This window comes from Barbatula barbatula (genome assembly GCF_947034865.1).
Source record: "Barbatula barbatula genome assembly, chromosome: 5".
Lineage (NCBI taxonomy): Eukaryota > Metazoa > Chordata > Actinopteri > Cypriniformes > Nemacheilidae > Barbatula > Barbatula barbatula.
In genome coordinates, this window is record NC_136769.1 from 17,640,262 (window position 1) to 17,664,657 (window position 24,396).

At 37.7% G+C, this 24,396-nt stretch overlaps 3 protein-coding genes across 6 annotated transcripts; all 3 read right to left on the reverse strand.

Moving 5' to 3' along the window:
• Positions 1-3,418: 3,418 nt before the first annotated feature.
• kctd5a (potassium channel tetramerization domain containing 5a) lies at positions 3,419-11,513 on the reverse strand. Its single transcript, XM_079457205.1, has 6 exons — positions 11,096-11,513; positions 9,505-9,613; positions 9,267-9,358; positions 8,829-8,924; positions 6,400-6,525; positions 3,419-5,618 (listed from the first exon to the last, which is right to left on the reverse strand). The coding sequence occupies exons 1-6, from the start codon at positions 11,315-11,317 to the stop codon at positions 5,589-5,591; spliced, it is 675 nt and encodes a 224-aa protein (XP_079313331.1). The 5' UTR covers positions 11,318-11,513; the 3' UTR covers positions 3,419-5,588.
• Positions 11,514-12,272: 759 nt separating this feature from the next.
• pdpk1a (3-phosphoinositide dependent protein kinase 1a) lies at positions 12,273-20,557 on the reverse strand. 3 transcript variants are annotated; one of them, XM_079456908.1, is made up of 14 exons: positions 20,413-20,557; positions 17,456-17,612; positions 17,266-17,308; positions 16,977-17,114; positions 16,744-16,888; positions 16,559-16,656; positions 16,253-16,328; positions 16,099-16,167; positions 15,585-15,681; positions 15,321-15,494; positions 14,564-14,781; positions 14,196-14,253; positions 13,894-14,046; positions 12,273-13,634 (listed from the first exon to the last, which is right to left on the reverse strand). In XM_079456908.1, exons 2-14 carry the CDS (start codon positions 17,573-17,575, stop codon positions 13,518-13,520), a joined length of 1,506 nt encoding a protein of 501 aa, XP_079313034.1. In that variant the 5' UTR covers positions 17,576-17,612; positions 20,413-20,557; the 3' UTR covers positions 12,273-13,517. The 3 variants fall into 3 exon arrangements, with proteins under 3 accessions (XP_079313034.1, XP_079313033.1, XP_079313035.1); XM_079456907.1 differs by having other exon boundaries at positions 17,456-17,677; positions 20,413-20,552; XM_079456909.1 differs by lacking the exon at positions 20,413-20,557 and adding an exon at positions 18,421-18,456 and having other exon boundaries at positions 17,456-17,677.
• Positions 20,558-20,998: 441 nt separating this feature from the next.
• On the reverse strand, positions 20,999-24,377 carry il21r.2 (interleukin 21 receptor, tandem duplicate 2). Of its 2 annotated transcripts, none has more exons than XM_079455521.1 (9): positions 24,307-24,377; positions 24,031-24,132; positions 23,802-23,934; positions 23,561-23,727; positions 23,280-23,431; positions 22,948-23,113; positions 22,740-22,845; positions 22,577-22,661; positions 20,999-22,433 (listed from the first exon to the last, which is right to left on the reverse strand). In XM_079455521.1, the coding sequence occupies exons 2-9, from the start codon at positions 24,095-24,097 to the stop codon at positions 21,906-21,908; spliced, it is 1,404 nt and encodes a 467-aa protein (XP_079311647.1). In that variant the 5' UTR covers positions 24,098-24,132; positions 24,307-24,377; the 3' UTR covers positions 20,999-21,905. The 2 variants fall into 2 exon arrangements, with proteins under 2 accessions (XP_079311647.1, XP_079311646.1); XM_079455520.1 differs by having other exon boundaries at positions 22,948-23,116.
• Positions 24,378-24,396: the final 19 nt, after the last annotated feature.

The following is a 24,396-nucleotide window of genomic DNA, read 5'->3' on the forward strand; positions in this document are numbered from 1 at the left end:
TAAATGCAAAGACAATTTTTGCTTTGTTCGCAGCAAGGATGGGACTAGACGTTAGCAGCTACTGAGGCTTTTCAATGTGCTTAGACAACAACACATGGCGTGTGAGATTTAAAAAAGGGCTATTGAAGCTCTGTCAGTTAGGTTACTCACAAAGACGGCACAGAAACCTGTTTTAAAGTCATTTGAAAATCTTGTCAGACAGGATTTCAGTCCAACTGAAATTTAACTAAAGATGGTTTAGCATAACCAGTAAAAATACCCAATGTTTTTTCAAATAGAGTATTTTCTGAAAAATATTTCTTGTAATCTTTATAACATGTTACATTTTTATTACAGTTAATTTATAAGATTTACTGTAATATTTATAAGATTTATAAGCCATTTATAAGATGCTGCTCTCTGTCTGCCATGTGGATGCGAGTCAAACTTAGCATACAAATGTCTTTCAGTCATCATTAAATGATGATATTTATAAAGAACATGCAAAGATACAGAACATGGTACATTCACAGTAAGAGTCAGACGTGAGTTTTGGCCTGGCGCCACAGATGGGACAGTTACTAGATAGTCAAGGTCATTTGACTGTGGTCTGCCGAAACATGAAACGAGCATAATCTCCAGCAACTAGAAACCTTACTGTGCTTCACCCGCGGACCACTTTATACGTCTATTCTGCGTAACACCACATCCACACACAAAACTGTTCTCTTTGCATGATAATAGCTGGGATGCTCAAAATGCGACTGAGCATAACTCATATGAAATATTTATCAGCTGTAATGACTGTTCATTTATATTAACAGACAACCAGAGATCTTCTTCATTATCCTTTTGTCTTGTAAATTCTGCCTCGGTTTTATTTTTAGATCACGAGGTGGGTTATTTCATCTATTGCAAAGATCAAAATCATGTAGCAAGATTATACCCACATATAACGTTTACATCTGTATCATCTATGTTGTTCATCTATGTTGCACGCTCCATAGACAATTTTTCTAAAATGGTGTGTCATATGCAAGTCGTTTTAGATAAAAGTATCTGCTACTTAAAGGGATACTTCACCCGAAAATAAAGATTCTGTCATGATTTACTCACCTTCGAGTTGTTCCAAATCTGTATAAATGTCTTCTGATGAACACAGAGAAAGATATTTAGAAGAATCCTTATAACCTGACAGAATTTGCACACAGGAAAAAAATACAATGGCAGTCAAAAGTGCCCCAGAACCGTTTGCTGTCCTACATTCTTCAAAATGTCTTATTATGTGTTCAATAGAACAAAAACAGGATCAAGTATTTTTCCTACTATGGGAGTCAATGGGGGGCAAGATCTGTTTGGTTACAAGCATTCTTCCACATATATTTTCTGTGTTCATTAGAATAAATGACTATATACAGATTTGGAACCACTCGAAGGTGAGTAAATAAAGACAGAATTTTCATTTTGGCTGAAGTACACCTTTAAATGTAAATGCAGCTGCATTTAAACACTGTTATGTTTTTCGAAAACACCTTACATAATATTAAGCCTATTCAAATTCTCTTTAATAATCCTTAGCTCCTCTGTCACCATAACAAATCTATCACAGCTGACTTTATAGGCCAATAGAAAACTGAGCTCCACGCATGTTGAACCGAATGATTGGCTGGCTTGTTGCTAACAGTTGAAATGCAGTAACTCATCCGAGGGACTGGGCATTCCCACACTGCTGAATACAGCATGGACGCCGTTAAGCGGAGAAATATACACAAGGCAGAAAAGCATGTTCCAGCTTGTTGAAATGTCATGGGAAATTGCCTCAGTGCACCTGTACCAAGCTCCCCAGTTATACATTAGTGCACATTCAAAACATACGAAAGGGCACATTGGTTCAAATAAACTCATCTTTAGTGTTTGTGGGTAATTAGTAAGGCAAAATATATTCTGATGAACTGAATTTAGTTTTTTTAAATTGAATTTTGCATATCTATCTGGTATATATCTATAAGGTCTGCATTTGGTAAAAACGAGCTAATAAAATATTTCAAATTCACATTTCGTGTCCAGTTATTTTCTTTTCATATGGCAAGTAGCCGTGTAATAAGCGGGATAATGTACAAGCAGCCAGCTGTTATCGCCAAATAAGCCCCTTCAGTGTGATACGGGACCCCCGCTTAGCGGAGCTTATGTAAGGGATAATGTACAGGCAGCCACTTCGCATCGGGTCCTGATCACACTGTCGGGGTTTATTTCTGCGATAACAGCCGGCTTCATGTACATTATCCAGCTTTTAACACGGCTACATGCCACATGAGGAAAAAACCTGGACATAAAACATTTTTACCCAATGCAGACCTTCCGCGAGGAAAAAGCCCTTTAGTTTAGTTTTAAAGTGGGTAACGCAAATTGGTTTAATAATTTGTAAATAAAATGTCATATAAGTTATTAAATCACATATTTCATACATTAATTTGTGTAATATTAAGCTGCCCATCTCAAAATGATTTGCAGCATCCGGGATACAGGGCGTTATTAGATTGAAAGGGCCCTTGGAATGTCGCGACTGGCCATTCAGAATCAAGCATTCAAAGGAGCTGTGTAACAATTCTGCGATAACAACCGGTGTTCCCATCCAGTGGTCTCAGATGTTGGTGGGGTGTTCTATGTACTGGCTAAGCCAAAATGGCCTATACCCCAAAAACCTGATGGGTCCTTTTTTATTGCAAGCTCTTTTCTAGCCTACTAGATAGTAACTGTGAATCCATTTGTTGGAAAAATAATTATCTTTACCTCAATAAACCACACATTTGCAAATCCATGTCAAATACACACAAAAATGTACAATTTGAGCAATCCCATAATCCCAAGTACGAGCAATAGAAATAGTATTTACCACTAATGAAGGAAATTAAGGCTGTTGAGCTATGTTGTTAGAAGTGCTGAGCTACAGTCTTCTTTTACATTTACACACTAGTGTATGGAAACATTTGTTATATGTATGTTTTCAGCTTGTCTAAATTTTACTTTCTAGTAAATCTCCACATAAACTGCTGGAGTAATTTATTTCAGAATTTCTAAAAACGCCCTCTGCTGTGATAACCATGTCACTGCAATGTATTATCTTGCTCGAGTTGATGTCCTTCTGAAACCTCATGTCTGCATATTTGTGATTTTTTGTTGCCATCAATCATTATTATTATTTACTCTTGTTTGTCCTTGAGTTTGCCAATGTACCTGATAAAAAGAGAACAGCATTTTTTTCATGTTTCCTACAAAAGAGCGGATTTGGACACCTGAGGTTTCAGAAGGATGGCATCAGTGTTTTATGTATTTAAACATCTACACAAGCTTTATATATGATATATGTATAGAAATTTTCATCGAAATTCAAATGTATATTTCATCATATTTCATTTCATCTTAAAAAAACACTACTTTTCGGAATTCAAAAGTGTTTATTATTTAGATTGACCAGGTTCTAGCATTACCATCATATACATTTTCCCCAGTCGCAACTTGCAAGTACATATATATATATATATATATTATACTATGTGAATACACATATTGTAAGCTTAAAAAAATAAAAAAAAACATGTTATAGGATAATAAGTATATAGGAACAGCAGTGACAAAGTGAGGCAAAAGACGTTTCAGTCAGCTTCTGCCCGTTTTAAAAATACAGTTTGCAGATTTACGCTTTAAAACGACAAAGAGAAGTAACCGAAGCAGAAGAACATCTAGGACACCTACACCTAACGCAGAGAAAAAAAACGGTGCCCTTTAAAAACAAGTTTACGTAAACAGGCAACTGAAATGCAGACAGTGGCTGACTGAGTCCAGTAGACATAATGGAGAAGTGTGATAGACATCCTTAGCTTAGATCTGGAAAAATAACATATTTAGGGACGGCACTGCAGCGCCCTACACAGTGATGACTATCACTCTCCAGCATCGCTCTTTACATCGGCGGTGAGTGAGGGGCAATGTTCAGTGCACTATCTGGACAGCATGCACTGTGGAGCCTCAGAGGCACATTTCACCACAAGACACTGACTTCGTGAGCAAGCAACTTAACACTCCACTGAAAAGAATTTAAACCTCCTCTCTAGTTGCTAAGACACAAGGTTGACACGTACTAACTAGGTCATCGAGAGGATATGTAAACATACAGGTTTTGGAACCAAACATAGCGGGTGGTGTCACATAGTCAAGGTAAGTAAACGTGTAGTATTGTCCTTTATAAAACACTAGCCATGTAAACTTTGCCTCGATCAGGCAATATTACGAGAGATCGGATGAATCTCTGCAAAAAAGTATAGCTTGTATTCCACTATTAAAAGCCCTTTGTGTGTGAGGATTATGAAAAACAACAACATGCATGGAATATTACGCTCCTTGGTCTATATACATTGTTAAATACATATTGCCTAGCAAAATGATGTGTTAATTCCCTGACCACAGTTCCAAATGAAATTCAGATCTTGTGTAGGTTCTTTAAAGGCAACATTGTCAAAATGTTTTTGAAACAAACTATATATGACGTATATATTTGGAATCGACATTCAACTTTGGAAAAGTTGAAGTGAAGCGAGTCAACGGTGTTAAACTGTGTGGATGTTAGTAAGCCAATAAACACAATCTTTTAGAAGCGTCCTTACTAATTCCATCTGTGTGAAACAAAAATAAGCAACAAATTAACAGTCGCCGTCATGAAAGTAAAGTGTTGCTCTCCACGGTATCGCCGAAACGAATTAGACCAAATGCTTTTGTAGCCTTGCCTTCATTCTCCAACGGAATCAAAACAGATCCGACTAGTAATTGATCTCAAAAGTGTTAAAACTTCAAAAAGAATTCCAGTTTACCCAAAACCACTTGGATTGAATCCAGGAATGGAAGACACATATTTTTCTGTTCTCTTGTTAGCCAACTCAAGGCATAAACAGTAAAACCTCACAACATGTAAGGTAACTTTTGAGGTTGTTACAGATGTTCTTTCAGCCCCCCCACCCCCCAGGAACAACTAACACTATGAAAGTCAAAAGAAAAAAACTTTGTTCCTACAAACATGCTCAAATTAAATCCTTGCTATAAAAATACCCTATCCTTTACCAGTCAACATAACACGTAAACCACCATAATAATGTAATCTCAATCCCCAAAAATACTAATTATAATCTTCTTGAGTTTTTTTACTTTCACTTTTAACAACTTTCTGTATGGCATACTATACAGTTTTAAATATGGTTTGACAAAATTTCTCACTGGACCACATATATGATATGATTTACATATTGTGAAAGTCAATAAGAGACCCTGAGTAAACATGATTGGACCAGACATGATTGAGGCCCTTTTTGCTCAGATTACTAATGACATGCATATTTCTACCGTTCAAGCAAAGACTGAGATATATCCACCAACGTCAAAAAAACACAGTCCGGTATTACTGTGCAGGCACAAACAAGTGTCAATTAATCTAAAACAAAATAGAGCATCCGGTCCAAATAGCTTGTCTTCCCGCTTGACAATTTTCTCTCTCTGTGTGATATGGTGCGTTTCGATTTGCCCAGCGACGGCAGGATCGGGGAATATAAAACACAGCCGTTTCACATTCGAGAGCCTTGTTCTTGAAGAATCTGCAAGAGAGCAATGATTGTTAAATGAACTGTAGACATGATGGATCATTCTTCTATTCATTTAAGGAAAAACAGACCTTGAAATAAAATCAAAATGCACTCTTTTAAGTCACGTCATAGCAAATGTGTAAATCATCAAATGGCTGAAAAAACTCTAAACTTAAGAGCTATTTTTACAGGGAATTGTATGGACCTCACAGGAAATGTAAAACAATGGCTTGGTGATCTCATCCTATGTTTGTTATTTTTTTTACAGAACGTGGCCCTCTCTGTAGAGCAAAAATGTATGACATGTTCTGAACTTTGACCTGATACATAAAACCATCAAGTAAGTGAGATGAAGCGATAGACTATTTTCAGGATGAATCTGGGTGTAGCAGCTGACTAGGAAGCATTAAATATTGAGCAGGATTTCAATCATTATCCGGGAGAAGAAAGCAGAATAGATAGAGAGAGGAAGAGAAATAAAGAGAGAGAGAGAGAGACATTGCCTTCAGCATTCAGCAGAGACCAAACTATCAGCTTAAGTGATATGTAATTGATGCCTCACCAAGAAACAGAAAAAAAACGTGATTTCCACGCAAGCCATGCAAAGAAACAAACCACTTCAAGCATGAACATATTTAATCTGGTTAATCAACTCTGACTATTGTTATGCCGTGTGACCATCTGAAGAGTACAGCTGTGGGATATTTGCTTAGGATTTGTGCGTAAGCGACTGTTTCTGTCTGCGCACAGAGGAAGAAAGCATGAGAGACAGTTGCGGTTCTGCCAGCCTCACCTTGGCCTTTTCACTGGGCTCGCTGTTTGTGCCGTATGACTGATTGTGCAGCTCCTTGGAGACCACGCAGAGGAACTCGGCTTGATCCTCATTTCCATAGTTGTACGAAGAACCGATGCTAACCAGCTGTCAGGAAAGAGGAAAGTAAAACATGTGATGACGATATTTCAAAACTTTTATTATATTTTAAACTGACAAAATTTCATTTCTGAAACAACAACAAAAAACATTTGTTGTCACAATTCTTTGTGAGACCGACTTGTTTATTACTTTGGATGGTGAACACACACACACACCTCTAACCCTTACAGGCAACTTAAGCAAGTGTTAGCTTGCCTTTGTTATATTGTGTCTCCATTGCCCTGAGTAACATTACTAAGCATGTCACACGTCAAAGCCAGATAAAGAATATCAAAAACGAATTATTCACAATCTAGAAAGAGAAAAGCAGAGTTAACATCTCTGAAAAATACTGATGGCTCTGTCTCTCTCTACTTCCTTCCAGGTTATGATTAGACAAACACCAGATGCTCCTTATATACACACCTACAACTACAACACTAAACACTTCTGTGCCACAAATGACATCTTACCCTTTAACCATCCACCCGTAAAAACTGCACTTTGTTTCTGCATCTTACCCTAGTGAAAGTATAAATGTGCAACAAACCGAACACTGTTTAAGTTATTTAAACTTTCCAAAACATGTTTACACTCTTCCTACAGTAGATGAGATGCTCCGATTCTGATATTTCCTATTCTAAGGCAGCACCCCTGTACAAGTGGATCTAAAAAGGATTAAATTAGGGGGGGGACAAAGTGTGATCTAAATCTTATATATTAACCCAAATTCTTAATTCAACCCCAAAAATGAGTCACCTCATAATAATGGCTCATTACTGAATGAATTAGCCCACTGTAAATGTGTAAATAATGCACTCTCATTAGTTTTTTTAACATTAAAGTTGCAAACAGCAATAGCCTGCATAATGAATAAGATTGTTTGTGTCACTCATTATTGTAGCAACACTTCAGATATACACGCAACCACATCAGCCGCAGTTGAACTACACAATAATAAAGATGTGTTGCTTGGTAGCAATAAACATACTGTTACGTGTCAAGATCACTCCCATTATAGACAGCAAAGCGGTCTAAACTATAAGTGCACATCTGAAACACAGTTTCAAGACTTGGCTATAAATTCTATAACATAATAACAAGCTGTTGACATCTCACTGTACTGTCACACCATACAGCTCTTATATATATTGCACATAACATTGTTTTTTGAGCAAAAAAGAACAAATGCATCATGAAAATGCAGGTAAAGACCTTTGGAGATATTTTATGTGTGTAAACTAGAGGTCAACCGATTGATCGGGCCGATTTGGGGGTTGTTTTATAAATCGCATCGGCCGATTGTGCTAACTTTTTAACTACCAGATAACTTCACGAGTAAACAGTAAGACTTAAGTTATTTTAAGTAATCTAGCCTTGTACAGTGCCTTGCAAAAGTATTCATACCCCTTCATTATATTCACATTTTGTTATGTCGCTGACTTATCTTCAAATTCTTTAAATAAATAAAAAATTACATAACTCTACAATCCATGTGACAGAATTTTTGTATGAACTAGCCTTTTAATATAGTGTTCTGACATCCAATAACAGTAGAGCTGCACAATCTTGAAAAATGCAATGTACAATAACCTGCAATATATTAGATATATGGTGTGCGACACAATAATGCTTTGAGTTTCTAAAATCCAATTTGCATTATATTAAACTATGTTTTTAACTTTTAAAATGATATAACCAACATACGCGTCACATTCTTTTTTTTGGAAAAGAAAGATCATTACTTCTAAAAGTGAACAGCCATGTTTTACATAATTGACAACTTTATAACCATTGCAATATGTATATTTCAATATAATGTGCAGCCCTACTACACAGTGTATCAACACACAAACACAGCGTCTCCATGGCAGTTTCTACAATCAGTTCTGAAAGGCAAACCTACATTACACGGAATGTCTGGCATTCTGTCACCTTACTGCTGCCCATACAAGGCAAGAGTTCAGGATGAGCCAAAACCAGGTCACGTGTGCACACATCTTACCCACCCACAAAGCTGGGGAAAACCCTTGATACGCCACACAGTTCATAAACTGGCCAACCCCACCTTCTCCACCACATATAGACCAATCAACTCCATTCACTAAAATGCATTTTGTTCTTGTTGCAGTAAATTGTCGGGTCTGGCTCGCATCTTTGAGAAAAATAAAGAAGCCCATTCATTTAAATAAGTGACAAGATCTGCATGAGATTCGTAGTGTTGCTACCACGTGATCTTCACACGACTTCCAAAAATCGTCAACGATGTTACCAACCAACAACATAATCCCTTGTGTTCCTACAATTACCTGTTCAAACTTCCAGCCATCTGACATGGTAGAAACCATCTGTGTCAACTCCTCCTCTTGACACTGCAGGACTCTGTAGACATGCTTTACAGGAAGCTGAAGAAAAGAAAACACGAAGAGTGCTATCAGCGCTCTGATTCAATTTCAAAACGATTCTGTCCGTTCTGCAGACCCACGCATGTGGTAAGACAAAGGTGCTGAAAGGCCAGATTTCAGAGAGTGCATTTGTCATACGATACGGCAAATGCATTTTGATAGGACAAGGATGATCTTTGTGAGACGAACCCATGCAGAAGACAGGTTTAAAGGGGCGGTCTTTTGCATATGTTTGCCTTGCACAGCACTTTCATGTCTCCAGGTGCATCACAGACATCAGTCGATTAAAAAAGGACTGAAAATTTCAGACAGACCAAGTTTGAAAAACTGAGAGAAGCTTACCTGGGCGGTCTTGCAATCCCTCTCTCTGATCTTGTCTTTTACAAGTTTAATCAATGAAGTGATATTGTAGAATTCAGCTTCTTCCAGCACACCTGAATGACATTTATCAAAAATCTATGAATCACGGTTATAACATTTTAATGACAAGACCATACCATTTAAGAACATGTTACAGAACTAAGCTGCCGGGGCACACAATACATCCAACAGAAACTGTCTTATTGCATTCCCATCATACCTTCCTCTGCCAGGCCTCGGTTCAGCACCAGCTTTCCGTGTCTCAGATAGTTGAGCACCGGACCAAAATAAGTAGGATCTCTGTCTATCAAATATGCACCCGTTTCATCCTTCAGAAAAACAAATTGTATGAAGCATCGTCAGTCCCATGAATACTCAACGACATTTCTTAATAATAAACATCACTTGGATTATTAAATCGTATTCACAAGAAAACCTGTGCATAATTATAAACAGCATGTGTCGCCTAGTCTCTAAGGATAAAATGTGACATTTAACATATAAGCTGGAGTGCCCTTAGGGACCGCGATCTATCTCCAGCACATCATCATTACCGCGGATCAATAGTGGGGTCAGAAAATGGCCTTTATTCTGCAATGGTTATACGCAAAGCATATAGAAAAGCACAGTTTTACAGATGCACAACTTGATCCTGAGACTGAAAACGTACAATTTTACATTTTAATAAAGAGAGATAGAAGAAATGATTTGTCGTCTAGCCGGCTTTCAACCATCGTTACCCTAATAAATGATGCATACTGACCTTTAAAAGTTTAAAAGCATGCAGGCAAACGTATTTCTTCATATGTCACATGACAAGAATCCAATAGATATAAATGACATATTCTGAATCAATTGATGGAAATTGTAACACTTGGTAGCGTTCCGTTAGTTTATTCATTCCCCCTATTTTATGAGAATATCAATTCCTTAAAAATAATCAAATAAATAAATACAAGTACATATTGATTTGGTGAATTTCAGTGACCGAACAACACTGGCACCCACAGAATGCCACTGTATGTTAACAAAACATATCTCCAAATATCTTATTTTGTGTTCCACATAATACAGGTTTTGAACGACATTGTGATGTTTTGTATTTTTGGATGAACACTTAAATTAGTAGATAACTCCTAATGTTTGTAATACAAACAGGCAAATTATCGAATGGCTATTTCAGATTGTGTTAGTCCTCGTTTATCGAGCAGTTTCATGCTAAATCAGATCTACGCCAATAAAAAGCGTATATAATACTACCGTTAAGGCAGTTACAAATGTGTTAAAGTATTATGTATCGTGTTTTTAGACGTCAGTCGGGAAAATGCATAGGAAAGATAACATTTCAATAATTTAGTCAGAGAAATATATGGGAAGGACCAGTTTGCGGTTGACATGCAAGTTTGTTACCGCTGGAAAGACGAGGTGATGTCACATTACAAGATGAATACCTTGAGAATACGCGTAAAACTTCTCTAAAAACCAGAAAAAAACCACGAATGACCATCTACAGCTAACGTTACGCTTTATTAGACTACACTCCACGTTGACTTATTATTTAGGCTAAGCTAGTGAGCAAAGCGCCATTTACTCGCTGTAACTTTACCAGCTAACTTAACGTTAGCCGGCTAGCTAAACTAATACAAAATGTGTCGCGATACCCTAATAAAACCACAGAGGCACTGATCCTAGTTTGTGGTGACTCGTTGACGTGGATAAGTTAGTTGGACTCAAAATCAAACAAATCCGCGGTTATTTCATTTCACGGTGAGGCTAAGCGTAAGCTCGCGGTAGAAATAACGTTACGTTACCTTGTCAGAGTCGAGGTCGGGGTCGGCCTGGCTCAGTCGGTACAGGAAAGACTTCGGGTCTCTGCACAGCGTTTGTCTCGTCGTGAGAAAGTACGTGCCGCCGACGTTTAGCCGTACCCATTTGGAGGAACCGCTTCCAGGCGACTGCATCCTCTCTCCGGGAGAAAGGGCGGGACACCTCCGACCGCTGGCGCCGCTCGGGTCAGGGCTCTTCTCCGCCATCCCTCCTCTGATCTCCAGCTGCCTGACTGACTGACTGATGCTAGAGCTGATCGAGAGCAGGAAGTGTGCGGAGTTTCAGCTGCCGTGCCCTCCCATCTCACTACAAAGGCCGCGTCTCAAAACCTCGCCAGCCGCCTTCCTAGTGCGCACATGAGACGCAAAATTGCCGCACGAGTTTATTATGACCGGAAATGCTTCCGAGATAGGCAGCTCACTAGGTTTGTCGTGTTCCTTCCGTGTCGTCGTACGGTAGGTTTCTGAGAAAGTCTGTTCGCTTGGGGAATTAATGCAAAAACAAAATCGTTATTTGTCATTAATAAAGTGATAAAACGCAAAGGCCAAAGATATTAATGCTCGAGTCGCTTTAATTCTTTAGTTCAAAGTCATTCAAGTGGTGCATGTTCTCTCTGTTAATACAAACTTAATCTGTTGTCGACTAATTCAGTTGATTTACACTGTTGATTCATTTGATGTCTTTTAAGATAACATTTAAATAAACAATAGTAAAATAATACAGATTATTCTGCCCTTGTCATATATGTCCTGATTTACTCAAGACGATGTGAAGATAACAAGTGTTGATATTCTTTATACAGTAAATCACAGGAATTATGCGTCTTTGCTGTCTTGGGCACCCTGTGTGGGTATTACATTACTGTACATCTTTAGACCTGCAAGCTCAAAAGTGAGTTTATTCAGTATGACGTCATTCTGCTCTACAGGACGTTGAGAAATGTAAACAGCCTGCATGCATGCATGAGAGATCCAACTGTGAAATGTTTAAGACAGTGGAAGTCTATTGGGAACTGTTGTCTTGGCACTGCTGTTTTTCACATGCTGCCAAAGGCTATTGACAAAAAGATATTACTCTTCAAATATGCTTTTATTATTATGAGACTCACCATGAATTTCTCCGGGACATTCTTCGGAATAATCATAGATACCCGACACCATAAACACTTTCCCCTTTATTTAGCGATTATTCACATTCAAAGGCTTTACATGTCAATATTTACAAAAGATGGCCCCTGAACATGAGTTCAATTAAAATCTCTGAATATTAGAATTTAAATAATACAAGATACTACAGGCTGAGCCACCGCCAGCAAATAACTTCATATAAGAATAAAATTATACATACAAGGTGCAAATCTAGTAACACCGTGTTACTCTCTGAATAATACATCATCTGTACATCACAGTTGTGTTCGGTGACAAACCTAGTAGATTTTTAAATAGACAATATAACAAACCCACATCTCTCACGTGATCTGTTTTGAACCAAACATCCTTTAGTATACACAATAGCTGCATCTCTAAACATGACCCTTATTTACAGTTGCGATTCTCTTCACAACTCAGTCCCTGTAGGAATAACACCATGTTTACACTCCCGGTGAGCGACTCAACACAACACTACAAGATGAGACCACTCCCATTACAATCAACTGTCGCTTTTTTGTTGCGAGAACGGTCTACGTTTGTTAGTTTGTGTCGCTTTCTTGCAGTGTATGTGGTGTAAGGTACCTTATTGAGACTTTCAAACAAGTGTTTTAAGCAAAATATAATAACAAATATAAACAGTAGATTTAAGCAATTTTACAAAATTTTAAGTACGATGATGACTCAACAATTATTCTTTACCGATATAAATAAATCCCATTTTACAGCAGTTTTCAATACAGTATGCAGCATCATAATGATTAAGAATGCTAAAACTGCAAAGAAGCGCATTCATTGTTCAACTACCAGTGGATCCTACACGTGTAAATATGATGTCTAAAAGAATAAATATAATATTTTCATGTTTTTCAATTTCATTTAAATATATACTTGACCTGCAGGATAATCTGAGTGTCTCTGGTCCACTAAAGCTATGACAGCAACCGGGGAAGCAGCCAAAAGCAATTGGAATTATTTTACAAGGCAACATATTTGTTTCTGTTTTCCCAAGCTTTAAAGGGTATTTCCTATGTATAAACATACACAATATACCACTTACAGATTTGCTGTATTGATTGATTTTACATGACAGCTATATGAGAAACACAGCGAGTGAGCAAAACATCCCTTTTCACAAAGGAACACTGGTGCAATAGACTTAGGAATTGTACAAGCACACAAAGAAGTTTCTCTCTGGTTCTTGACCTGAAGGGCTCTGACCATGAAGACTTGACTGTGGTTGTCCTCTGATGCCCCGTCATACCTTGAGTCTGATGTTAGTAGTACTGTATATTGTTCCCCACACCTCTTGGATTTTCTTACACCATTTGTCTGCATTACCACTAGGATCCATTAGATAATATGTCCTGTTTGGCTGCACACAAGCAAAACCATTAAATCAAATTCAGCAGCATTAAGCAGACAAAGCAATTATATTACTAGGGTATCAATATGGTATTATTGACACGTGACCTTAGAATACCATATACAGTAAATTCAACGGTACAGTATATTCATATTTTATTACCAGGGTTGAAATGAAATATCAGCCAAAAATCTATAAAAGGATGACCTACAAACTAAATGCATACTATACTTGTACAGTAGGTATTTTAGGATGTTTGGATTTTTACCGTGTGCACGAAAAATGTCTTAAAGTTCTTGGCTTCAGGACGCAACTCTGGAGACCATGGGATCTCCCCCTTTAGTACTTTATTCACAGGGTCCACATAATATAGATGTGGTCCTTCAGTCAGCAAAAGCTGTCTGCGTCTAGCAAACAGTCCCTGTGAAAAAAACAGACAATATTCATTGTCATTATCAACAGCCGACAGCAGGGGACGCCTTAAGCTTTCTCACTTTTCTATAAACATGCACCTGCGTTTACCAATGAAACCATTAAAGATAAAAAAAGAAAAAGGTAGGGAAACGTTACCTTTCTTTTGTCAACTGGTCCCATTTTATATATCAAATTATTTTCGACGAATTGATGCCTTTAAAAGAGAAAACAATATGCAGATGAATAACAAACAGTTATTCTGAATGAAACCACACAACCATAATGATGTTGAGTTTCTTTAACAGCATGCAATAAAAAATTCCACAGGAAATGCAGAAGGAGATAAAAATGGATAATTATTAGCACACGCACACCTGCACAGCAATAAAACCTTGTTATTACAGATAGCATTCATGCATCTCTTATATCCCTATACTGCTATGACACGCACTGCACTATTCAATATTTAACCAAAATATATGTTTATGAACAAGAAACCACATTTTTAAATGAAAAAAACATACCAAGGGTTGCCACTCTTTTGCTTCTGAAGGAGAAGTTGTTTCTCCTCACTGGAGAACTGAAGGTCCAACTCAAATGAGTTGCTGTCCAGATCATGGATGTATTGCTCAATGTTGCTGCAGGATCTCTGGGGTAGAACAGTGGTCGGGACTGAGAGGGCCTGGGAAGACCTGGATGGAACAACCTGAAGGCTGCTAAACTGGCTGAGAAGATCTTCATACTGTGGGATTCAAACCAAAAGAAGATTTTCAGTGTTTGTCTTAGTAAAACAGACACAGCACTACATTTCAAAACCATTTGGACTACAAGTTTAAATACAATATGAAAAACATTTGAATTACACAATGTATTTCTTGAGTGGAAGCAATATTTTAAGATCTTTAAAGCTATAAATCCATAAACAATCTTTTTGCAAGAACGCACAACCTTAAAAAAAAATATTCCCGTTTAATCACCAGTTGTTCCAAATCTTTAAATAAAATAGATATTTGTAACCAAACAGTTCTTGTCCACCAGTGACTAACATAGTAGGAAAAATGACAATGATAGTAAAAAGTGCCCAATAACTGTAACATTTTAATCATTATTTATACAGATTTGGAACAACTTGAGGTCATTTCTTACCCCTGTTGAGAGCTAAAAAATCTATAAGAAACTTCTGAAAGTTTAATTTATAAAATTATCAAACTAAAATAAATTCACTCTTTCAAAATGTTTTTTGAAGTTGTAGGGATAATCCAAAATAAACGGCAAACTAACATTTCCATAGTAATCTTCATCATCTTCAGCCATGGCCGGCAAGTAAGGAGTCAGCTTGGGTGGAGTCTGAACATGCAGGTTCTCCCATGAGACTGTCACGAAGAACATGTGGCTTTTCAGAGGATTGAACCCACCCATTTCCTCACATCCCAGTCTCTTTGTGTGGTCCGAACACTTTGAAACCACAGACAAAACAATAAGATTAAACTGAACGGAATGCTTTCTTCTCTTCTAATGATTCGAGATGAAAACAAAAAATATTACCAGCAGCCGCTCCACCAGATCTTTAGCTTTGGGGAAGAACTTCTCAGGAAACTTGTACTCCAGCTTTAGAATCTTCTGGAAAATCAAGTACTCGTTCCTATTAAAACACAACAGTTAACAAGCAGTTGAGCTAAATATAGTATAGTATCATCTGGAGGCATCTTTGCAAGAGAACTCTTATCGAGTGAGAGAAGCGTTCATTTACATTCATGTGGATATACAATACAGTGGGGTTTTTTTTAAACGGCTGTCCAAGCCAATTTACTGGTTGTAATGTAACCAAAAGGCAGGAGGGTCATGTGACATAGCGGTTGGGGTTTCCTCAGAAGTCCTCTGTACTGTCTACACAAACAAGTCATAAACAGCAAAGCCAACACTTCCTGTTATTTCACACCATGTTTTTAAAACTGCGATTACAACAGTGATCAACCACCAGCACATCAGTTGAAGTGCAAGGCTGAAACATGCACCGCTACATTATTAGGAGCCGAAGGTGCACTGATCGGTGACTTACCCGGCTCTAAACGGAGGTAATCCGGCCACCAGCTGGTAGATTATGCAACCAAGTGCCCAGAGGTCCGAGCTTAAAGAGTACCACAAAAAAGAAACGTGAACTAAATGCATTATATCATTCAAAAGTAAGAGTAACAAATCAGAATGCCGGCAACCTTTTGCAAGCTGATTTTTCAGTCAGCAGCTCTGGAGAAACATAATGTGCAGTCCCAACGAAAGAATTTGCTCTTTCTGTAAAGACAATAATCTTGACGTTACAGTCGAGTAAAAACATCTTTCATATCTGTACGTGAATGGTGAATATCAACATAAAATGTAGACGTCCCATATTTATGCTACTTGAGGACGGTTAAAAGTGTATCTACAGATAACAAGAGGAGTTAAGGAAGTTAACAACACAACAGCAACAACAACCAGAAGAATAACAAGGAAAAACGAAATATTTGTCATTTCTACTTTACTTTGAGTGCTGTCCGACAGCAACTGTTTTGCAGTCCCGAAATCTGTTATTTGAATGTGCATCTCTTCATTCAGTAAAATGTTCTCTGGTTTAAGATCCCTAAATAAGAAATGTAAACTCAAAGTCAAAAATGTCAATTTATACATTTGATACAATTTAAGTCATATCGATACTTAAAATACATACCTATGAATAATTCCTATTGAGTGCAGATATTCAAGTGCACATACTATCTCAGCAGTGTAGAATCTTGTGCAAGTCTCATCAAATGAGCCTATTTTACGTATGTACCGAAGAAGCTCTCCATTCTTAGCATAACTGAGAGCAAAATCTGAAGATTCAAGGTTAAGAACATGTAAACCAGGTCATGTGTCACATTTCCAAAGCAGAATCTTTTAACAAACGTATATAAAGGATACATAACTTATGTGAATCTTGAAATGTGAAGTACAGCTTTACGAAAAAGGGATGATTAATGCTTGACAATATATCTTTCTCCCGCATAACATAGTGTGCTTTGTTCTCTTTGCGTATGTGGTTCTTCTCTAGAATCTTCACTGAAAAACAAAATTCAAATGAGATTAAATGTTTACTTTATGTTGTCATGTGTTTAACATCCCTAATAAATACACTGCGAGGAGAGCTTGTATTTTGTGCATGTACTTTCTAGTTTATATAATATGTATAATAACATAGGATGCCCATTACTTGCATATTCCCTTCCTGTGGACAGTTCTTTAGCAAGTACGACCTGCAAAAATAAAATATTGTCTGCAATTACCAGAAATGTATACGCCTTCAATGCAATGCTATTCTATGTTACTGACGAAAAGTATCTCTCGCTATAGTGTGTTAGCAGGTGTATTGAGCATAAAATCAGCTCAAAAATTGTACCCACCGTCGAGAAGGACCCCTCTCCCAAAATTTTGCTAAATGTGAAGTCATCCTTCTTGCGCGATTGGGGAGAAGTGAGCGAAGGCGTCTTTGGCCGGCTTGTCTCTCCGCTGTTGACCTCCATACTGAGACGGTGACGAAGGCTGGAGTTCAGCTGGGTCCTTACCATTGATGAGGAAGCACAGGAACACAACATCAAGCTAGGCTGGATGGAAGCAGCATCGTACTAAACAAGCAAAACATGCACAGAGAGCAAACATGACACAAACGGAGACGCGCAGGTGCACGTGCAATAAGGAACAAAACCACCTTGGAGGCAGCGAGCAGCTGATAAAGTACAGTAGAGCTTCCGCAGAGGGAGGGCTGCGTTTGTTTACACCCTGGATTACGAGTGCTCGCGTTCATTCACTCAGACCTGCCTTTGTTTACGCTGGTGACACTAATCCACCAAAACTTAAAGTTAAAGTGTAACATAATTATATCATATCACTGCAAGATTATCTTAACACATGTTACAGAATAAAGATCTGAGCTGGTTTAGGCTCACACAGACACACACACACACACATATATATATATATATATATATTTATTACATCCAGGATGTCTACTGCGTATATCAGTTAAAGTCAGCTTTAGCTTTAATTCTGAGATAACACACAAAGCAATGCAAATACAGGAGGATCTACATCCCCACAGCAAGTTCATTACTCCTTATTTGTTTACTATGAAAGGTGTTGCGACTTGCGAGAGAAAAAAAAACCTATTCTAAAAGGTTCTGTTATTAGTGTATAAAACCTGGTACTTTCCAGACACCTGCCGCACAGGGCACTTCTCCAACACTACTTTGCCAAACAAACATAACCACAGAAACTAAAGAGGACCTACCCCCTTCCCGTAACTGACACAGACCAAATGGAATGGATGTTGTACTTTATAGAAGCTTTAAGAACAAAATCAGTCGATTACCTAATGAAGTGATGTCAACTCTGTCTGCATTTACCACTGTGATCAACAAAAAACATGAACACTTGAAAATGATACTCACTAAACGTCATTAAAAGAACACAAAAGGATATGCACTAGTTGGCTGCTCCTCTTTCTTATACATTTAAAAATATTTTTGAATATTCTGTTTTTACGAAATAAATCGTTATAATAATAATTTACTTAATGCATAAATAGGCACGTGCCTAGTCACACATTAAATGTGGCAACCAAACTTATTTAAGCCTTTAAAAGGGTTTTTAAGATCACAAGTTTAAATACTGGCAATGCATTTACAGTACTGTATATGAACAAGGATGCCCAATATGAGTCACGGGGAATGTACTTAAAATAATAATCTCATAATTTCCTTTTGCATAAGCAAATACAGTACTAAGTAAACATAAGATCTTTAACAGCTGCTTTGAAGTAAAAATTGACAGTGGCATAGTAAAGGTGGACAGGGTGCCAGTTTAAATATGAATGCTTGGCATAAAGGACTCTAAAGGAAAGCTACAAAGCTGTACGTTATACAAGGGTTGTTTTAAGATAGAAGAACATAGACGAGACTCTATAATAGACTCTACATGTACACAATGTCTATTATTATCATTTTATCAATAAACAGGACACACAATGTGTCCTAATATGTGACAAGACAAACCATTTTAGATCATGTATTTCAGCACACATTGGCTTTCAGTTAAATATTTCATTCTGTAGTCTGCATGTATAAGCACCGTGGCACATATTTCCTTCAGGTACTTGTGGTTGATTATCAAAATCTGTAGCCGTATAAACAACATCCTGATGCAGGTGTTTAAACACAATGCTCATTGTACAGTTGCATTTGTCATATGAAGTTAGTTTCGAGGAACGAATTATCATGGCATTTTAAAAATACTTTAATAGAAACATCTTTGCATTTGAGCATCAGACAAATATCCTTAGAATCAACCACGTGTATATTGTACAGGACCAACTTAAAGTAAACAAATTCCCTATCCGTGGTGTTATCGTAGTCATTTTCAAAGCATGGTTGGTTACCTTTTTTTTCATTCGTAGTAAGGTTAATTTTTGTAAAGGTTTATTAACACGAATGCCATTCAAAATACAGGGTTTTGTTCAATGAATTTCCCATGAGCGTATTTATGAGCTGCATTATGAACTAAACGCGTCTATCTTACATGGAAACAGTGAGAAAAGAAAAATGTACTTTTTTTAAATTGTTGTAAATGAGTGGTGTTGATGTAAGATATAAAAAATAAGTTAAAATGTATAATAACGAAAACCTGTTAAAGATACGTAAGATAGTAGGTTGAAATGAATTGTACGTTACCAAAACAGACATCAGAATAATTTTGCAGTGCACCAACATATGTTTTTTATTATAATAAATATTATTAATGTATAATTTATTTGCGTTGGCCAAGCTCGTGTTAAACGTATTTACATTGTTGTTTAGTGAAACCACTTTCATTAGGTGACCGTCCATCAATAACCGTCTCTACGCTGCTGCGTCACTTCCTCTGGCATGTTCGCGAGGGCTCCTGTTTGTTTTTTTAGCCTGTCAGCTGACAAACTACATGTCAAAACAACACCGGCCAATTAAAAGCTGAATTACATAATCAAATCACTACACACGGCGTCACGAACAACGTTAAAACGTACAAACTGCGACTTTGATGTTAAAAAAAAATACGTTTTTATGCTTACGCGTGAAAATGCGTACCATCTAACGTTACACTCCATAAAAACCCAAAGTCGACAGAAATAAGTTAGATTCAATTAGCGAAAGGATCAAAATAAGTAAATGTTTAAACATCTCCACAGAACATCAAACTGCTTAGCTAGAAGGACATAGCGAGCTGGCTAATTTAAAAACAGTAAATGAAGGTGCGCTTCCGGTGAACACCTCGCCATATACTGTTAGTCGGGATACATGTGATATAAGTCATCGTATACAGTACTCACTGCTTGACTCTGGGTCTTTGCCATGGACGTCTATAGGCAGATGTGTCAGTAATGTTGTCATTACAGAGCCGTAGTAGATGGCCGTTGCTGCCTCGATCCTGCCAGCTCTGACGTCACACAACAACAACCTCTCATGCAGTGTTTTGATAGCGCGCGCAGTACGTACTATTGACAGCAGAGGGCCGTGCAGCACAGGGAATGTAAAACACGAAGGCACCATTTCATTTCTTAGTTATTGAATTATTTGTTCAAGTCAAACACGTTTTGATATCCACAAAAAGGGTTTGCAGCCACTTCCAGGGTGGCTTTCTGCGCTGTCCTGCTTGAATTAGGCCTGACATTAATCTGAGATGTAATTAAACACAACATTACACATAATATATAGTAGCTTTACATGACGCGTGGTTTAAATAAGCATGAAGTTTACGAAAATCGTATTTAAATCACTCGAGCTTCCCGGACTTTTGAAGGTCAAGACCCACCAAGAGCTCCGAGGCCCCAATTCTTGGTAGTAAAATCTTAATAAGAAATATTGAAATTTAAATACATTATATTATAAGAAGATTGTATCTTTTCCCAAAATGATCACCATTTAAATCACCATTTATTAGCAGTTCATAGGAGTTTCATGTTAAGTGCACCAAATATGTGCAAATCCCGTTTGGGTGAAGGACACTGCATACTATATACAACAGACAGCAAAGATTGTAACAGAACTTTTATAGGCTGTTACACTAGTATATTTACTAGGCCGTGTCCACCCAGAAATTCCTCTACTGTCTATAGGGGGCATAGACCGCGGAACTGGGGGGGCCGGGGGGGGCACGGCCCGGGCAACTTTTGTACTCTGACAAACTATCTTATATGAATAAAAGCCTAAGTTGTATCTGTGTTTTTACGAGCCAAACAATACTATTCACCACAACGGCGGGCACCTGTTTAACCGCTGGCGGCATTACAATGAAGAGACAGAAGTCAATATCAGATTTTTTACAAATAAACTGGCAAAACAAAATGAGCAAACTACTCCAGCTTCCACTGTGGCCTCAACAACAGACCCGGAGCGTCCATCTCCACCACGGACTTCCGACGAGCTCTAAATAGCTCGGAAAAAAATAAAGTGCTCCGCAACGTTATTTAATATTTCAGTGATATTGTCTGTTTCAATGCATATGGACGACCAACCCCCCCCCGGGTGGCTTGAAATTATGGCCCCCCTTTGTTCAGATGCGTTCCGTGGTCCATGTTTGGAGGCACATGGCCACAGTTTGAAAAAGTATTGCACTTATAGGCACTAGCCAGTTTAAGATCATTGGAATCACCGCAGGTGTTTAATATGCTTTTTTATATACAACCAACAAATCTCCACTTCTTGGGATCCCACAAGAAGAAACACCACACTTTTTACATTCACACGAAAAACAATTAAAGCACAGACGGACAGATTACGTACAGGTGTCTATTGTCCGTTCCGTTTAAATGTGAAATGTCCTCTATTGAGTATGTGAATAATCATTGGACAGGTCTCCATTCAGCTCTACATCTCTGTTGAAGGTGGGGACAGGGCCTGTGGGAGTGTCCGTGAGAGTGCAGTAATCCTGCTTGAAGCACACAGATGTTGGAGTAATAATGACTGGTGCTTCAGACGGCTCACCATTCCCAAGGCTCTCAAGACTCTTGAGACTAAGTACAGAAGCTTTCAGAGAGAGTTCATCTTCAGCGAAGCATGCTGTGGTTAGGCTCTGCATGAGGTTGTCCACTTTATCAGGCAGTGCTTCACAGAACAAAGAAAAATCCTCACACAGGATACTTGTCTCGCTGCTCATATCAAACGTTTGGCATGGGGCCCAGAGCTCAGTTGAGGGACCCACATAAGGTGTATGGCATTGCGCCAGGGGATACGCGTTTGATTTCTCTGCCTGATCCTGCAATATTGTTATGACCTCTGCGATCTTGTCAATTGTTGAACATTCCTCTGGAACATGAACATCTTGCATAGGACTTTTTGCCAAAACCCAACCCTTAGGAAAAAACAGGTTATATTTTGAATCCAAATGATACCGACAAGAAGACTAGGGCCTTGTTTTAGTTATTTTAACCTGACAATAAATATGTCAAAATACATGTGCTACATTTTTGCTGTTTTCTCTCATTATTATCTTACCTGAAAATTGCCTTGGTAATGTGTGTACAAGGGCTGAAAGTATGTTGCTGGTGTTGGCACCCACACAATTTCTTTTATCTTCATTCTATAAATAATAAAATATATTTATGTATTCATTCAAGTTCTCTTCCATATTTCAACCCCCATTAATAAAAATGGTTACCTTGCAGCAGGAAAATATAAAACCAGAATAATTAGACCAAGCACCACGCATGTTCCAACAGCAACCGTGACGTTGATTTGGCTTACGGTTGACTGGTTGGGTTTATCTTGAAAAATACAGAAACAGAATCAAATTAGCAGTGATTCGATCTTACAACGACGACCGAGACAGATATTAGAACTCATTGAATCTATATAATACACTATACCTCTGTATCTTGTAGTCCATTTAGTCACAACGCTCCATTCACTCCATTTTCCTTTATAAATATGAGTTTCCTTTATCCTAGTCCTTACCATAGCAATGTACTCAGAATCAGGATCAAAACGTGTTTCATCAATCTCAATTGATTTAGAATCCGGGTGAACACTGGTCTGCTTGAAAAAATAAATTCATAGAAGACAAGTCATCAAAAAAACGACAGCTAGTGATACATTTGTTTCTTTGATGTGGCTGTGACAGAGGAAGTTCTCTTAGAAGAATGAGTCGGTTCTTCCAATGACATTTACACCTCCAGAAAAATCATCTCACAAATCTTACATTGCCATGATGCCCATCCTTGTAGTACAGGAAGTTGTATATAAACAGAAGAGCCTTTTTGTACACGTGATCTTCATATCCATTTTCCCAACTGAAACTATAGATTCCATTTGCGTACTGTAATGTGATATTATATGGGGCATTTGGTTTTACTAAGAAAAGAGAGAGACTTTTTAAAAGTCTGACATGCGACAAATGACATGCGACAAATAAAATGGTTAACAAATCAAAAGCAAACATATTACAAATGTTTATAGCACGTGTTCTATAAATGTACTTACTACTTTTCGCTGGAATGAAGGAAGAATCCAACAAATATGAATCATTCTGGCTATTTTCCGAATGATAAAGTGTAACAGTAAAATCATCTATATCCATGAATGTATCTTCTCGATTTAAAACACATCTGTGAACTTTATGTTCTATCTGAAGTGGGCATGTAAATATCCTGTTGAAAAGTAACACATTTAGCATTCGGTCGCACTGCATGAAATCGATGAATTACTGAATCAGTGTGCCTACTGGTCTTCGTCGTTCAAGACCAATTTCAGCCAATATGATATGTTTTTATTTCCGGAGGGTGTGACTGGTAGTTGGATAGAGCAGGTGATGGAATACCAGTAATCTGTATCACAGGTGTGCTGAATTGTGAAAGCTGAAATACAAAACCAGATAAACGGTTATCTTTGGAAATGCAAGTCTGAAATAGATGCGTTATATTAATTGTGCGGAATCGACATATATCACTTACCATGTGAATTGGCTTTAGGTTGCAGAGAGAACGTCCAGAAAATCCAAAGAATTCCAGTGTGCATCATTGTTCTGGTTCTGTACAGCCTGATTCTCTAAATGACTATACATTGACAAAACTTACTATCATGTTAACAATTAAAGACAAGATTTTTTATCTTCAACTTATAAAATATATTTGTATATTTCATCTGAATCTTCTAATCTTCTTTTTTAGATAAATGCGAGAGTTTAAAGCTTGATATACACCAGAATAGACAGTCTTGTGCCGACTTACCCAAATGTATTCTGGAGTTTTAGAGAAATATGACATTATATTGAAAGGTGACATCTGAGACAGTGATGAGCATTACACAGAAACCACGCC